Source organism: Martes martes (genome assembly GCF_963455335.1).
Source record: "Martes martes genome assembly, chromosome: 4".
NCBI classification, from domain to species: domain Eukaryota; kingdom Metazoa; phylum Chordata; class Mammalia; order Carnivora; family Mustelidae; genus Martes; species Martes martes.
Window position 1 is genome coordinate 59,189,500 of NC_137891.1, and position 17,332 is coordinate 59,206,831.

Sequence of the window (17,332 nt, forward strand, 5' to 3'; positions counted from 1 at the left end):
AAATACATTTTGGAGGCTGTGGTAGAAGCCCTTTGAACCTGAAACTCTAATAGCCTGGATGGGTAAGTTTTCATGCCCATCTTTTAACAGTAATCACTGGAAATGTAAACGTTGTTAAAAGTACTTTACCAAAAATGAGCTTAATGTTTGAAATAAATATAGAAAAGAACTTCTCTTTAGCATGCATCAACCTTCAACAAACTTTGAGTGTTTCTTTAGCAAAGGAAACAAATATTTAGAGACCAGGACCTAACATCCAAAGAGACTTTCTGCATCATCTCTCCTACAGTTGAGTCTGGGTGCCATTATTGAGGGTACTCTGGCTAATCTTAATTGTCATGATGATGTGAGGAGATGTGGTATATTAGGTGATAAACCACATGGGGTAAATATCAAGAATCATTGTTAAGTTAGAGGATGGAATGAAACTAGAACAAAACAAGTCAGGCATTTGGTCTTGGTATTTCCTGTTGTTAGAGCTAGAATAGTTTACTTTTTCTGTTAAAATACAACAAACCTAATTTTTCCTCTGATAGTTATACAGTATAATACACACATACATATGTACCCACATGCATATACATATGCATACATAGAGCCGTATTTGAGGGCTAAAAAGGAAGAGGCCCCAAGGGCTCTTTAGTATGCAATTAATATTTTGGTCAGAAAATCAGCAGATTGTTTCAGTATGGCTATGTGTTATGACATCATATTCCAGTAAAGTCATAATGAACAGAAATTTTGTTTGTCTCTGTGGCAAACCAAAATGAGTTTTGTAATTGTCAGCAGGCCTTAGTGATTATAGTGGCGCCCACTCCCTCTACTGTAGTTAAAGGTCTGTTAGCATTCCAGTTGTGGGCCTCTGTTTTCAGAAGTGTATAATTAATTGTAAACATTTGCTCTGTGGTGAAAGCTTGCCATAGAAGATCTTAGTACAGGAGTAAATTTTTGATTTCAGGTTGTCTGTTTTAAAGTTTTATAGTGTAACAAGTTAAAAATATGCACAGAATTCTGTGTAGGAGGAAAATTGAATTTTGTGGTATACAAATGAAGATAACCTGCATTTATTATATTAGTCTGTTAATATATCTGCATTAAGGGGATCTAAAATAATAGGAAAGTGCACTTCAGGAATGCAGTAGGAAGTTGTGCACCTCAGTATACTACTTACTGTAATCAAAGAGCAAAACAGATTGTGGTTTTTAATGCTTTTTTAGTCTTTGCATATTAAAAGTCTTTAACCATAAGTGATTTTTTTCTTCCTTTAACTTTTTTATATTTGCCTATTAAAAATGAGAACATATGACATAATAAAAACACATTTAAAATACTTTATCTTAAAACAAAGTAATAGTAACTGTGGGCCAAGAAAGTTGACTTTAAGAATTTAAAACAGTGACTGTTTCTTTTTTTCATACTCTGGATTTCTCCACGATGTTTGACACTGTTGATTTCCCTGACATTGTGCGGTAATTTCTTTTCTAACTCTGACCCTCTTTCATCTCCTTCACTGCTGTCTATTATTTCCCCTGCCTTTTGATCATGGACCTCAATCAGATCCCAGCCTTAGGGTCTCTTTTTTGGTTCCTTTACACTTACCCTTTCCAGGTGCTTACCCACTCACATGGTTTCAATTACTGCCTCCCAAATCTGCATCTTCAGTGCTGATACACCTTTCTAGTCTTTTACCTTCTGTAAACCTTTCCTAATTAGTCCCATCTGCCTGATAAATTCTTGTACGATGGGCTGTGTCCAGTTTATCTTAGAGTGAATATGGAACATTGCTCTTTGGTTATCCAGTAATCATCCAGAACTCAGTAGGACTTCAGTTAGACTTCTCTTTGTTTGAAACAGACATTTTTCAGCACTTGAGTGATTTTAACTTAATTTTTTGGCATTACATTGTAAATCCACTATTGCATCAAAGTTGATCCTTTTTAGTTTTGTTAATTGCCCAATTCAGTGTCTTAATTCTCAGTCATCATTTTACTTGACCTGTGAGTATAATTTGATACAGTTGAGCACTCCCTTCTCCTAGAAAGACTTTTTCCCCTCTGGTTTTTAGGAAGAACATTGTACTTGCCTGGTTTTTCTCCTGTTATTCCTTCCCACAGAGTTCTCACTGTCTTGTGGCTTTTAAGATTTTATTTATTTTTGCGAGAGAGAGAATGAGTATGAGCTGGGTGGGGAGCAGAGGAAGAAGCAGACTCCCCACTGAGCAAGGAGTCTGATGTGGGACTTGACCCTGGGACTCTGGGATCAAGACCTGAGCCAAAGGCAGACACTTAACCGACTAAGCCACCTAGGTGCCCCTGTCTGTGGCCCTAGATTCCATATATATTGATGATTCCCAAATTTTATATTCATTTTTGACCTCTTTCCTGGAATCTAGACTCAAAAATCTGACTGTTCATTTGATATCTCCACTTGGATGTCTAAACAGGCTGAATAATTTAACACTTCCAAACCAGAGCTGCTGATACCCATGTCCAATAATCAAATCCTTCTGCAGTCTTCACCAGTTCATTGTATGCATACTCTGTCGTCCACTTGTTCAGCTCAGAAACCCTGGGGTCATCCTCGACTCCTCTCATTTTCCATAACTAATCCTTGGGTAAACCCTATCAGTTCTGCTTTTTTGTTTGTTTGTTTGTTTAAAGATTTTATTTAGAGAGAGAGTGCAGATGCACAGGGGTGGGCATGAGCAGAAGGAGTGAGAGGATCTGGAACAGACTCCCTGATGAGCACAGAGACCAATGAGAGGCTCAGTCCCATGACCCTGAGATCATGACCTGAGCCGAAATCAAGAGTCTGATGCTCAATCAACTGAGCCACCCAGACAGCCCCCCACTATCAGCTCTACTTTTGAAATTCATTCAGAATCCAACTGCTTCTCATTGCTTGCACTGCTGCCACCCCAGTACAGGCCCCTGTTGCTTTTCTCCTATATTATTGTAATAGTCTCCTGATAGATCTCCTTGCTTCCATTATCATTTGCCTACAGTCTATTATCAACATAATCATCAGGTGATCCTTCCAAAGTGCAAGTGAGATATATCGCTTCTCTTCCCAACCTTCTAGTGGCTGGCCATTTCACTCAGGGCAAAAGTCAAATCCCTACAATAATTTCTAAGGTATCTGGCTACTTCTTTTCATTTCTTAACTTTTCTTTCCTTATCCCTTCACTGTAGCCAGATAGGCATCTTCTGAATTACTTGAATGTGCTTGGCACACTGCTGCCCCAGGGCCTTTGCACTTGCTGTTTTCTCTGTCTCAAGTGCACTGTTCCAGATATCTGGGTGGCTTCCTCCCTCATTTATTTTAGGCCTTTACACCGTTGCCATCTTCTCAGTGAGACCCTCCCTGGTCACCCTGTCTAAAACCAACCTCCCTGACAGTTCTGACCTTTCCTTTTTCTGTTTAACTTAGATCTCTAACATACTAGATATTCTGCATATTACCTTATATATTATCTGTCTTACCCAGTACAGTGTGTTTTTGTTCATTGTCGTATTCCCTTGTCATAAAGAATGTCCTCCATAAGTAATTGTTGAATTAATGAATTGTATTACATATCCTCTTAATTTTTTCTTAATTTCTTCTAGTTCTTTCTTCATTCAGCCCTTTTATCCCTTCATATTTACATCACTGCTGCTTTCTAGTTGTAACTCCATCAGTTGTTGAACACAAACCTGCTGAAAATGTTTTCTTTAAATCTATTTTATTATGATATTGCTTACCTGCTTAAGAATTGGCTTATGTTCCCATTCTCTCTTATGTTCAGTCTGATCTTCTTGTTACTTGGCAGAGGACTTATTCCTTTGGAATGGAGTCGTAGCTCCATCTCTCTTCCCCTCCCATGTCTAGCCATAACTGTCTTCTACTGAAGTCACCATCTTCTGCATGTTGTCCCCTAAGTGGGCTTACCAGTCTCCTGCCTCTGTTGTGGCCCCCTTCAGCACCAGACCACTCAGCTCACATCTCTCAAGATCTGGCTGAAAACCTCTACTAAAAGTTTTCTGTGATATAATTGAATAATTTCTATTATATTATATTTAATATTGTTTTCTGTAATGTGCTTTTCATGGAGAAATATGTCTATCGCTATATTGACTCATATTTTGTCTTTTATAAATACATTCATGAGGTTAATACTTGGCTAGGGTGAGTAAGAGAGTATATAGTACCTTATATGGTTGCTATCATTTTCAAGAAAACAAATCTTACTCATGATTACAGCATGGCTTTACTGAACTAACATTAATATTTTTATTTTCTTATCTTAGGTATCATTGCCCAATGCCCAAGATCTTTTATGTTCAGCTGACAGTAGGAAATAATGAATTTTTTGGGGAAGGAAAGACTCGACAAGCTGCTAGACACAATGCTGCGATGAAAGCCCTTCAAGCACTGCAGAATGAACCTATTCCGGAAAAGTCACCTCAGGTATGTTGCCCCTACATGTGACAGTCTCTTCCTTGTAGTTCCCCAGTGAGATTATTGACAAGACAAATAAATGTGTTTCTAAAAATAAAAGAAATAATCTCTTCTGTTAGGAAAGAATATTAGAGTGACGACCTGCTATGATTTCCTTCTCAGATCACCTGTCTACTGTACCAGACTCTTGTGTTCCTGCTAGGATGACCTTACCTTTGAGAACTTTGATCCACCTATGGGTTTTACTTCTCAGGCAGCACAGTATTTGGGGACGTGAACAAGCTTGAGAAGTTTCATTCATTTACCCTTCATTTAATGCTATGTTTATTGAGCATAGATTACATTGTGTTCACTTAGAATCAAGGAGTTTCAAGTGGAAGAGATTTTCATAGATTTGTTTCAGTCCTATTTTATTTTACAGACCAGGGTATCGAGGCTGATGTTGAGTAATTGCACCCATTCTCATGGCTTTAGCAGCCTTCTCTATTGATTTCAAAATAGTATCTTTGGCTCAGACATGTCTGATAAGTCACCTCGTTTTTGAGCTCTCCACTTAATTATTGCAAACTTTTCTGTTCAACCCCTACATTTCCCCTGCCCTCAAACCTCTTGTCCTCCCCCTTTGAGATTCATCTTAGTTAATGGCTGACTTAGGTATTTTTCTGCTTGTACACTTTCATTATATCTGTTTGCTTATCTGTTTTCACACTAAGTCATAAGTTTCTTGGCAGTAGGAATACTGTCTCTTGATCTTTTTATCTCTAATACTCTGGATTCAACATATATGAATCTCTTCAGAATTATGTGTTAAAGAAGTGAATAACCAAATTGATGCCAGAGCCAGACATAGAGCTCCAAAATCCTGATTTGCATCCTATAAGCTTTCTATAATTTGGTCTTTACAGAAGATTAAGAAGCGTACTAGAATATCAGGGAAAGTGTTGTGTGTCTGTGTGCATGGGGGATAGACAGAGAATTGAGTCTGGGGACATAGTATGAATTCAAATTAGTATATGGTTAAGTAAAAGATTTCCACACTCAGCATTTATCCTTCCACTTTGAGCAAAAAACAAAAAATGAAAAACAAAACAAAACCCCCTAAAAATTAAATTACAAAAAAGCCTCTCAGCAAAGCCCACCACTCCTGTTGTTATATGGATAGGAACCCACAAGATACAGTCTCTGGTTTCTTGTTTCTTACTGTATTTTAAATAGGCCCTCTTAATTGTAAATATATGTACAGTTTGTTACAAAGTGAAGATTCATCGTCATACTATTTTTTGTGATTTAGAATGGCGAATCAGGAAAAGAAATGGATGATGACAAAGATGCGAATAAATCTGAGATCAGCTTAGTGTTTGAAATTGCTCTGAAGCGAAATATGCCCGTCAGTTTTGAGGTATGTGCTCAGTAGTGATCTTTCATTTCTTTCCCCCTGCTCCTTACTATTTAAAATAAGCAAACAAATTAATCAGCTGGCATACTAATATCCTGAAAGAGTTAATGTGCTTCCTTGTGTTCAAACTGTGTATCATGAAATCATACAGGCCCTGGGGGAAAATAGAACTACTATAATATCATAAATTTCTGCTGATCTCTTTGGCTTTTCTGTATTAAATAATTTGTATATATGACATTTTAATTTTCATCATAAAATTTATTTTGTGAGTATAAGATAATTTGTAGTAAGTTTTGGTGTTTTTAATAGGATTAAATTGAAAGTATTCAAGTTAATAGTGACGTATATATATTACTACTAAATTCTTCTAAATTTGTGGAACCAAAATAGGTTTAAATTTAACTTCTACTAATAAATCACTAAGAAGTAATTAAGCAGGTCTCTACAACCAGATAAACATGTCACAAAATGTTTATAAAATGTGAAATTTAAAAGGGAAAATTTTTAAATTATTATAATAACCTCCTTTACTAAGAGGTCACTAATTTTGTAACTTAAATATCTAGAAAATAGGCAAAACCCAGGAAATAAGCTGAAATGATTATGGAGTATCCTTCAGATTATGGATGTTCACTGACTAGAAAGCTCCCACATTTTATTTACTGCCAAGAACACTGACCTTGACTGAGAACCTATCCTTAGACAGAGTTCTCCTCAGTTGGCTTATCTGATCTCTCACCTTATGGCAGATTAAAAGCAGCAAAATGAGGAAGGCAGGGATGGAATATACTTGGGGGTCTGTTGGTTCCACCAAGAAATGATGGGGGAAATATAGAAAACCTATCAAAAGTAATTACATATACTCAAAAGTTAATGAACATGGGCCTTTTAAAGGCTACAATGAATAGGAACAGTTTTGTAAGTCTTAGAAGTCATTGGAAGCATTAATATAGTATAGAATGTTTAGTTTTCATAATGACGATCTAATGTGAGTAATAAAAGTTCAGATATTTACTGTTCTGTCAAGTCGTTAAGCACGAACTTTTTTTTTAGTTGAAGGGACTATCCATCAAAGTAATTAAAATAAACAGTTTCGGTGTTTCAGCTAGTAAACTGAAATTAAATAGGAAGTATGATTATCATAAGTTTTCTTATCCCCAATAGTGTTGGATTAGTGAGATAATAATAATCCAACATTATTGAATTAATCCAATTGGATACAATCCAACTGTGTTGTTTTGTATCCTGTGTTGTTTCCCTTTTCCTTTCCTAATTGCTATCTAATATTAGAAGACAATTTTAATATAAAGTTAAATGGTAAACTGTTTAACTAGGGTATCTTTTATAGGTCAGGATTTTGAAGGAGACTAAAGTTTTGAGCATTTGGGTTTTGGAAGGCATCTTTCCTCCAAAGCTGGCATAGTTTAAAGAATACAGAATGTTTAGGAACATCACAGCTATTCCATTTCTAAGATAGGTATTTTTTTATGGTATGTCTACTTACCTTTTTAAGCTGTTGCAGAAAGTAAACATTCCTTTCTGTAAAACAGCCTTTGAGGACTCCATCAAAAATAGGTTATTTTTACCCTAAGTTATTTTTGAGAGGCTTCCACATGAAGGATGCTTTATGGGCTAGAGAACCCCAGGAAGAAGTAGTCTTGTACTTCAGTAACTTATTATAGGGAAGAAATTAGAGATGTTCACAGTTAAATACAAATTATTGTTTGGATGGTCTGTGTATGTAATCCAATATGGTGTGTTTTATATTCTTAATTTTCTGTTCCATAAGAAACTGGGTCACCATAATTAGAATTGCCTATTTTAAGCTAGTAAAACACAAATTTTGACTATGAATTGAATGTATTTATTTGTTTTTTTGTTCTTTCGGCTTCAGTTCATTAAACATCGTAAGTATCATAAGTGAATGTGCCTATATAATATCTATATAACTTTATTAAAGAAATCTATAATTTTGGCATCATTCTTTATAATTTAAATTTTGATTATGATATGAACATTTTTAAAAGATTCATGTGATGAGAACATTTCTTAAGTGCCTATATGAAATATTTTACTTACATTTAATAGGTTATTAAAGAAAGTGGACCACCGCATATGAAAAGCTTTGTTACTCGGGTGTCAGTGGGAGAGTTCTCTGCAGAAGGAGAGGGAAATAGCAAAAAACTTTCCAAGAAGCGCGCTGCCACCACCGTCCTCCAGGAGCTTAAGAAACTTCCGCCTCTTCCTGTGGTTGAAAAGCCAAAATTATTTTTTAAAAAACGCCCTAAAACAATAGTAAAGGTAAGTGTGTGCTTGTGAACACTGGTTAGTTTCGCTGTATCAGTATGATGGTAACTATAGATAAAAGTTTTTCTGTGGGGCAGGCACCTACACCTGTGGATTATTTGCATCCCCAGAGTCAAGGGTGGCCCTGGACTATAAATTAATGACTATTCTGTGTTGCTTTTAGACACTGGACACCTGCGTTTGTTCATCAAACAATCATACCTTCCATATTTATTGTTCTCTCTGGTTTTAAAAGATACTTTCTCATTCATGATCACCTTTAGTGTGCTTCTCATCAGGACTGTGCAAGATAGATGACGTTACCCCTTTTTCACAACTAAGATTTTGTGAAATATGTCCAAAGACTTTGCTCACTCTGATTCACCTGGGGCTGCAGAGCAGCTTGAACTACTCTGATTTCCAGTCCTGTGTTCTTTCTGCATGCTAGTCTGTGCTATAGTGACTTCTCGGGATATCCTGAAATGGTGGTAGGTTACAGGGTAATAATCGTGTGAATGATACCAGTGCCGGTGAGAGCAGCAGGAGCTAGTGTGCATAAAGCACTGTGTGTCCCAGCATTTCATGTGCTTTATCACATTTAATCCTCATAGCAGCCCTGTGAGGTAAGTGGTAGTGTTTTGTTTCTGTTTTTTCAGTCACGTATACCTTGCCAGAGAAGAAAACAGAGCACGCGATTTTTCAAGATGTCGTAACTCTTTCTTTCACTAGAGCAGATTTTTTGTTGTTGTTTACACCACCACCAACAAAAAGCAAAAAAGGAATGAGATGATTTCAGCGCTGAGTACAGGACGCTGCCTGTGAGTGCTCAGTATGTAGGCGGTGCGTGAGCTCGAGTTCCATTCACAGAAGGCCTTCAGCTGCTAGCGTGTCAGTTGCCAAGTCAGTGTCTTGTTAGGTTAGGCTCTACAGATCAGGGATTACAAAAATGAAGCAGGGTTAACCCTTGAACAACATAAGTCCATTTATATGCAGATTTTTTCTGTAACTACAGTATGGTAAATGTATTTTCTTTTCCTTATAATACACATAACATACATAACACATAGAATATGTGTTAATTCACCGTTTTAAGTTATTAATGAGGCTTCTGATCAACCGTAGGTTATTAGTGTTAGTATTAGTATTTAAGTTTTGGGGGAATCAAAACAAAAAGAAGTTATATATGGATTTTTAACTGAGTGGGCATAGGTGTTTGCTCCCCCATGTTGTTCAGGGGTCAACTGTACATTACATTTTCTCTTTGATGAACCTCTTTTGTTTAGATTGTACAATGGTACAACTACAGTATTTTTATAGGTTTTCTGCCTTTTGTACCTTTGTTTAATTTAAAGATACATGCGTATGTATTTACATAAATAAATATATAAATGTGTGTTCCTCTTATTTTTTTAAAAAAGATTTTATTTGACAGAGAAAGGACACAAGAAGAGGGAGTGACAGGCAGAGGGAGAGGGAGAAGCAGGCTCCCTATTGAGCAAGGAGCCCGATGCAGGGCTCGATCCCAGGACACTGGGATCATGACCTGAGCTGAAGGCAGACACTTAACGGACTGAGCCACCCAGGCACCCCGTACATGTGTTCTTCTTAATGAATACTATCACTGTCTCCCTGAGAAAGTGTGGGTTATGTGTTCCCTGAAATAGCATTCTACCTTATATGTAAGGTAGACTAAAAATAAATGCCAAATAGATCCACTTATCCTGAGTCCTGCTGGTTCTGAGGGCTGGCTTTCATTCATATCATGTGGTTAGGGAGTAGGGTATGGCTTTAAGAACACAACGTTTGGAATTAGTTTTGAGTATGAATCCCTGTGACCTGAGTAAGTTTACCTAACTTTTATAATCTTATATTTCTTTATTTATGAAAGTAGGAATAATAATTGAACTTCATAGGATTGTTACCTGTTAACTGAATTATACACAGAATGCATTAGTAATTATTATTAAATATTTATTAATAATATAAATTATAAGTGCTCAATAAAGATTAACTATTGTTATTTTATCTGTAACTCTGTCTATTCACGTTTTATATGTATGTGAATATATCCATGGTCTATTTTCTTCAATATTTTTTTAAGAATTTTTGTAGAACTACAAAGTAAAAATACAATGAAATATTAGTGTCAGGTGTACAATATACCGACTCAACACTCTACATATTATTGAGTATTTGGTCACTATTTGTCACTTCATTATAACACTATTATTGACTATATTTTCTATGCTATACTTTTCATCCTTGTAACTTATTTATTTTGTAACTGGGAGTTTTTAGCTCTTAATCCCTGTCACCTATTTCACCAATTCCCCTTCCCTCTGCCAACCACCAGTTTGTTCTCTGTATTAGTGAGTCTGTTTTAGTTTCTTTGTTTGTCTTAAGTCTTTTTATATATAAAATCTTTAGCTTTTCCATGATGGAAGAACACTGCTCTGCATCAGAATGGCAGCACAAAACTGGTCACAATAATTTCCAACTAATTTATTAAACTAAATTGAATCTTTTTTAAGATTTTATTTATTTATTTGACAGAGAGAGAGATCACAAGTAGGCAGAGAGGTAGGCAGAGAAAGAGAGGGGAAAGCAGGCTCCCTACTGAGCAGAGAGCCCGATGTGGGGCTCGATCCGAGGACCCTGAGATCATGACCTGGGCTGAATGAGAGGCTTAACCCACTGAGCCACCGAGGTGCCCCAACTAAGTTGAATCTTAATAAGTTACAAATAGTGAGCCATTAGACTAGAAAAGATCTGTACATTTTTATGATAGAATATAAACATAACCCTTGTTGCTTTTAACTATAGCCATTAAAAGCAAGATTATTGTTTCAATGTTATCCCCCAGATTGGGGATAAACATTTTGAATTTTCAGTATTTTTTGCTGCTACTTCTAGTATATAAGCATGTTATTTCAGAACTTTCTTCCTATCCACTATTCAGATCTCAGCTTGAACTTGACTTCTTTAGGGAAGCCTTTTTTGTTCTCCCCTACTCCCAGATTAAGTTAGCCCCTGCATTTTTCCTCACATACATCACACTTGGAATTATTTGTACCATGTCTGTCTTATGTTAAAATAAAACCTATAGACATATTCTGAAATGTAAGGTCATTTTGAGACAGCAACATGCATACAATGAATTGGAATCTAGATAATTTTAAGTATGGTGGGCCAATAAATGGGTAGGTTGAAATAATATCTTAGTTTGCAGCATTTTTATCCTTCCTTATAGGTCTTATACATCTAGGCTCTACAGTTCCTTATTATGCAGTAGAAGCAGAGAATAAACTGTTGATGATTTACTTTGATTTTATTTAAAATAAAACATCACATTATTTTAATTTTCTTAATCATGCTGTGATGTAGCTGTTATCCTGTTTTACAGATAGAATGCTTGATGTTTAAGAAACTTACCCAAGATCATGTAACAGGTTCCAGGTCTAGTCATGTCTGATTCTAGTGCCCATTTGAAACTGGTTGATTGTGAAGTCTTTTTGGATTTTAAAATTAACGGTACAGAATTACCTTGTTAAAATGTAAGACTGCCCTATGGATGTCTCTGGGTTTATATTTTATTTTTTAGTGTAGTTCTCTTCTGTAAGATGGGACTTCAGGGAAGTGTTTCTGATGTTGGAGATAAAATTTCCTGGACACAACAGTTAGAAGACTTTCATACTAGTTTGTGGAAAGGTAACATAAATCTTGCTATCCAAGGAATAACTTAACTGTCAAGGATGCTAATAGTTAATTTCAATCAAGGGAAGGAACAGCCAGTCTTAATGTTCTCAGACTTCATTATTATCAAATTGGATTTAAACATCTCATTTTTTTGTCGCTGGAATCCATATCAACAACAGTGTTTTAGAACTTGCCGTTTTTTCTAAGAGGAGGGAGGGAGGGGCAGGGGAGAGGGAGAGAGAGAAACTTAAGCAGGCTCCATGCCAAGTGTGGAGCTGGATGCGGGGCTCAGTCTCATAGCCCTGAGATCATGACCTGAGCCAAAATCAGGAGTCACATGCTTAACCAACTGAGCCACCCAGGTGCCCCATGGAACTTAAGAACATTTTTATAAAAGAGGCAAATTAAACAATGGAGACAATATATCATTGAAAGTACATTTTTATTTGAATATCATTATGAGCTAGGCTCAAAGGCTTCCTTTCACTTTTTTATTGATACCCCAATCTTAGACTTACAACTTATTGTCTGTATTCATCTTTTCTCACCAGTACTTTACTTCCTTTATAATTCATTTAGTTTCCATTTTTCTGGTATGTAAATAGAGGTAGAAACCATTATTTTATCAAAAGTTAACATTTTCCTTTCCTCTTCTTCTACCTATTACAGTACTAAAGTTCTAAGTCTTTTTCTTCTCTTACTCTCCCCTAGGCTGCTGTTCATACTTTTAGGGCTTCAATTCAGTCTTTATATAGATGATTCCCAAATTCTCTTCTGTGCTCTACACTGCCTCTTGGACATCTTCACTTTGTAATTTTGCAGGCACATCAAAGTCATCATAACCTCCTTCTCCTCCAGCATTACTTATCACAGTGCCTGGCATCACCATCCTGCTGCTGAAACAAAAGCCTGGGAGTCATTTTTTTTAAATTAAATTTAATTTTTTTTCAATGTTCCAAAATTCACTGTTATGCACCATACCCAGTGCTCCATGCAATACGTGCCCTCCATAATACCCACCACCAGGCTCACCCAACCCCCCACCACCTCCCCTCTAAAACCCTCCTTTTGCTTCTCAGAGTCCACAGTCTCTCATGGTTTGTCTCCCCCTCCAATTTCCTCCAACTCACTTCTCTCCATCTCCCAATGTCCTCCGTGTTATTCCTTATGCTCCACAAGTAAGTGAAACCATATGATAATTGACTCTGCTTGACTTATTTCACTCAACATAATCTCTTCAAGTCCCATCCATGTTGATACAAAAGTTGGGTACTCATCCTTTCTGATGGACACATAATACTCCATTGTATATATGGACCATATCTTCTTTATCCATTCGTCCGTGGAAGGGCATCTTGGTTCTTTCCACAGGTTGGCAACTGTGGCCATTGTTTCTATGAACACTAGGGGTACAGATGGCTATTCTTTTCACTACATCTGTATTTTTGGGGTAAATACCCAGTAGTGCAATTGCAGGGTCATCGGGTAGCTCTATTTTTAATTTCTTAAGGAATCTCCACACTGTTTTCCAAAGTGGCACCAACTTGCATTCCCACCAACAGTGTGAGAGGGTTCCCCTTTCTCCCCATCCTCTCCAACACTTGCTGCTTACTGTCTTGTTAATTTTGGCCATTCTGACTGGTATAAGGTGGACTCTCAATGTGGTTTTGAGTTGAATCTCCCTGATGGCTAATGATGATGAACATTTTTTCATATGTCTGTTAGCCATTTTTTTTTTAAAGATTTTATTTATTGACCTGACAGACAGATCACAAGTAGGCAGAGAGGCAGGCAGAGAGAGAAGGGAGGAAGCAGGCTCTCCGCGGAGCGAGAGCCCGATGCGGGGCTCGATCCCAGGACGCCGGGATCATGACCTGAGCCGAAGGCCGCGGCTTTAACCCACTGAGCCACCCAGGCGCCCCTCTGTTAGCTATTTGTATGTCTTCTTTGGAGAAGTGTCTGTTCATGTCTTCTGCCCATTTTTTGATGTGATTATCTGTTTTGTGTGTATTGAGTTTGAGGAGTTCTTTATAGATCTTTTGTAGTGTCATTTGCTAATATCTTTCTGTGAGTCATTTTTAACTTCTTTCTTAGCCATTTTATCCAGTCAGTCGTCAGGTCCTGTTGAATTGATTATCAGGTTAAGTATTTCTTAAGTTGGCTCATTTTTTTCCATTCCTCTGCCACCCTTTTGGTTCAGCTCACAATCATCTCTTGCTTGAACTGCTGTAGCAGGTTTTTAATTGGCCTTCCTATAATACTTTTGATATCAACTGATCTTTTAAAAAGTGTTATCTTTTAGAGACATCAGTCAGATCATGTCATGCCTCTGCTTGAAATCTTTTAGTAATTTCCCATTGCTCCTTGGATAAAGTCCAAAATCATAAACATAATTTAAAAGATCCTGCAGGATCTCACCTACAGCACCAAATTAGATATGGTTGAGACCCAGCAGTTCTTAGGAGGAGCTCACTGTATATATAAGTTTAGTGTAACATCTGTCATCTGTAATATATTGATAACCCTTGTGTCTTATACCTGTTTTAGAAGAAATTTTCACTGCTGGAAATAAGGTTTTGACCATGTGATAAATATAAAGCTTTATTTCTAGAAATAATATATGAAGAAAGTTCATATCCACAGAGATTTGCAAAGGTTTTTTTGTTTTTAAACCTTTTAGAAGGCACTAAAACAGCCATATGTAAGTTTAAAAAGATTTAAAAAGCTTTCCTCACAAACATTACCCATATAGTGTTAAAAATAGAGTGTCTTCTAAATGGTTTATATAATATTTGTTTGTAAGTTAAAAAGCATACTAAGTAAAAGTAAGACCTACTGCCCAACTTGAATATAAAACGTTTCTCAGTGAGATTGAAGATGTGTGTGAGCCCCTCTCCTGTCACATCCATATACCACCGCACATAGTTAATCATAATCATTGGTTTTATATTTAACAATTCCTTACCTTATAATTTTACTATATGTTTGTTTTTCTGAAAAAATGGCATTTGGTTAGTTAGCTTTTTTTTTTTAAAGATTTTATTTATTTATTTGACAGAGAGAGAGAGAGAGAGAGAACACAAGCAGGGGGAGTAGGAGTGGGAGAAGCAGGCTCCCCGCCGAGCAGGGAGCCTGATGCGGGACTCGATCCCAGGACCCCGAGATCACAACCTGAGCCGAAGGCAGACGCTTAACACCTGAGCCACCCAGGTGCCCCGGTTAGTTAGCTTTTAAAACAGCTTTGTTGAGGTATAGTTGACATATAATGAAGTGTACATATTTAAAGAATATGATTTGATATGTTTTGATATATGTGTACACCTTTGTAACCATGACCATAATCAAGGTAATGAACCTATCCATCGCTCCCAAAAGTTTCCTCATGCCCCTCTATAATTCCTCCCATCTTCTGTTCCCAAGAAACTACCCCTTTTTTGGCTGGCTTCTTTCACTTAGCATAAATCATTTCAAGATTCATTCATGTTGTTCAATTTATCAGTTATTGGTTCTATTTTAGTGCCAGTAGTATTTTGTCATATAATTAGACCAACCTTTGTTTACCCATTCATCCTTTGGTAGATATTTTGGATGTTTCTCATTTGGGGCTATAAATAAAGCTGCTATGAACATTTCTGTATAAATCTCATGGGCTAAGCTTTCCTTTTTTTAGGAGGGAGTGGTAAATGCTTGGAAGTGAATGACTTGGTCATTTAGTAGGTATATATTCAACATTTTAAGAGATGGCCAGTTGTTTCTTAACATGAATGTACTGTTTTATATTCTCATCAGCCATGTGTCCTTTCTAATAGATAGTATAGTCTTAAATTTCAGTTGTGCAGATACATGTGGTTTTAATTCACATTTCTCCAGTGACTAATGATATTGAGCATTTTTTATGTGTTTGGTAGCACATGAAGCTTGATGAAGTATTCTTCAGATCTTTTGCCCATTTAAAAAATGAGGGAAGTTAAATAATAATAAAAATAATAAAATTTAAATAATAATAAATTTATTACTGAATGTTGAGAGGTCTTCATATACTTAGGATACAAGTTATTTTTTAGTGAGAATTCTTTTTTTTTAATTGAAGCATAAATGACATGCAATATCCTCTTAGTTTCAGGTGTACATCATAGTGTTTCAATATTTTTATACATTATGAAATGATCCCCATGAAGTCTAGTTACCATCTGTCACCATACAAAGTTGTTATAATATTACTGACAACATTCCTTATGCTGTACATTACATCCCTATGGCTTATTTATTTTGTAACTGCAAGTTTATATCTCTTAATCCCCTTTACCTATTTTACTCCCCTCCCCCCACAAGTTCTTGATCATATATGTGGTTTGTAAATATTTTCTCCAAGCCTATGACTTGTCCTTTTGAAAGAAGAGAAATTGCTAATTTTGAAAAATTCCCGTTTATTATTTTTATGGACTATGATTTTAGGGTTGTGCCTAAGCAGTTGTCACCTAACCAAGTCACAAAATTTCACCTGTATTTTCTTCTGGAAGTTTTATGGTTACAGATATTACATTTAAGTCTGTAAACCATTTGAGTTATTTTTCGTAATGGTGTGAGGTATGAAGTTTTGGGATTTTTCTTTTTTTGCCTATGAATATTCAATTGTTCTAGTACCAGTGGTTGAGAAGTCTAGCCCTTTCTCCAATGAATTGCTTTTGCACCTTTGTCAAAAATCAGTTGACCATATTTGTATGGGTCTGTTTCTGAATGTTGCTGTGTTTCATTAATCTCTTTGTCTATCTTTATGCCAATACTATACATACTGTCTTGATTACCATAGCTTTATAATAAATCTTGAAATCAGGTAGTCTGGGTCCTCCAGTTTTGTTCTATTTTTCAGTCATTTGTTTATTTGTCTTTTGCATTTCTACATGAATCTTAGCATTAACTTATGAATTATTACAAGAAAAAGCCTAGTGGGATTTTGATTGGGATTGCAATGAATTGATCAGTCTGAAGAGAAATGACATTTTAAGAATAATGAGTCTTCTGATCCATGACCATATATATCTGTCCATTTATTGAGCTCTCATTTAATTTCAGCAGTGTTTTGTGGTTTTAGTGGGCTTTACGTAAATTATATCATCCTGTATTTATTCTTCTGTGCTTGCTTTTCTTAAAGCTTTTTAAAAAAAATCATTATTTTGAGGCATGTAGCTATCCTTAATTCATTTTCTTTTCTTTCTTTTTTTTTTTTTAAGATTTTATTTATTTATTTGACAGACAGAGATCACAAGTAGGCAGAGAGGCAGGCAGAGAGTGAGAGGAAGGGAAGCAGGCTCCCTGCCGAGCAGAGAGCCCAATGGTGGGGCTCGATTCCAGGACTCTGGGATCATGATCTGAGCCGAAGGCAGAGGCTTTAACCCACTGAGCGACCCAGGCACCCCTTTTCTTTTCTTTTTTTTAAAAGATATTAATTATTTATTGAGAGAGAGAGAGAGAAAGGAAGCCCAAGCAGGGAGATCGGCAGGGAGATTGGCAGGC

General features: G+C 36.4%; 1 protein-coding gene across 11 annotated transcripts in view; it reads left to right on the forward strand.

The window, feature by feature from the left end:
- The window catches only part of STAU2 (staufen double-stranded RNA binding protein 2), a 322,366-nt gene that overhangs the window by 119,886 nt on the left and 185,148 nt on the right, over nt 1-17,332 (forward strand). For all 11 annotated transcript variants that reach the window (XM_080800581.1, XM_080800579.1, XM_080800583.1 and 8 more), the window contains 3 exons: nt 4,287-4,446; nt 5,729-5,836; nt 7,925-8,137. In XM_080800581.1, coding sequence (XP_080656707.1) covers nt 4,287-4,446; nt 5,729-5,836; nt 7,925-8,137 — 481 coding nt within the window. The remainder of the gene's footprint in view (nt 1-4,286; nt 4,447-5,728; nt 5,837-7,924; nt 8,138-17,332) is intronic.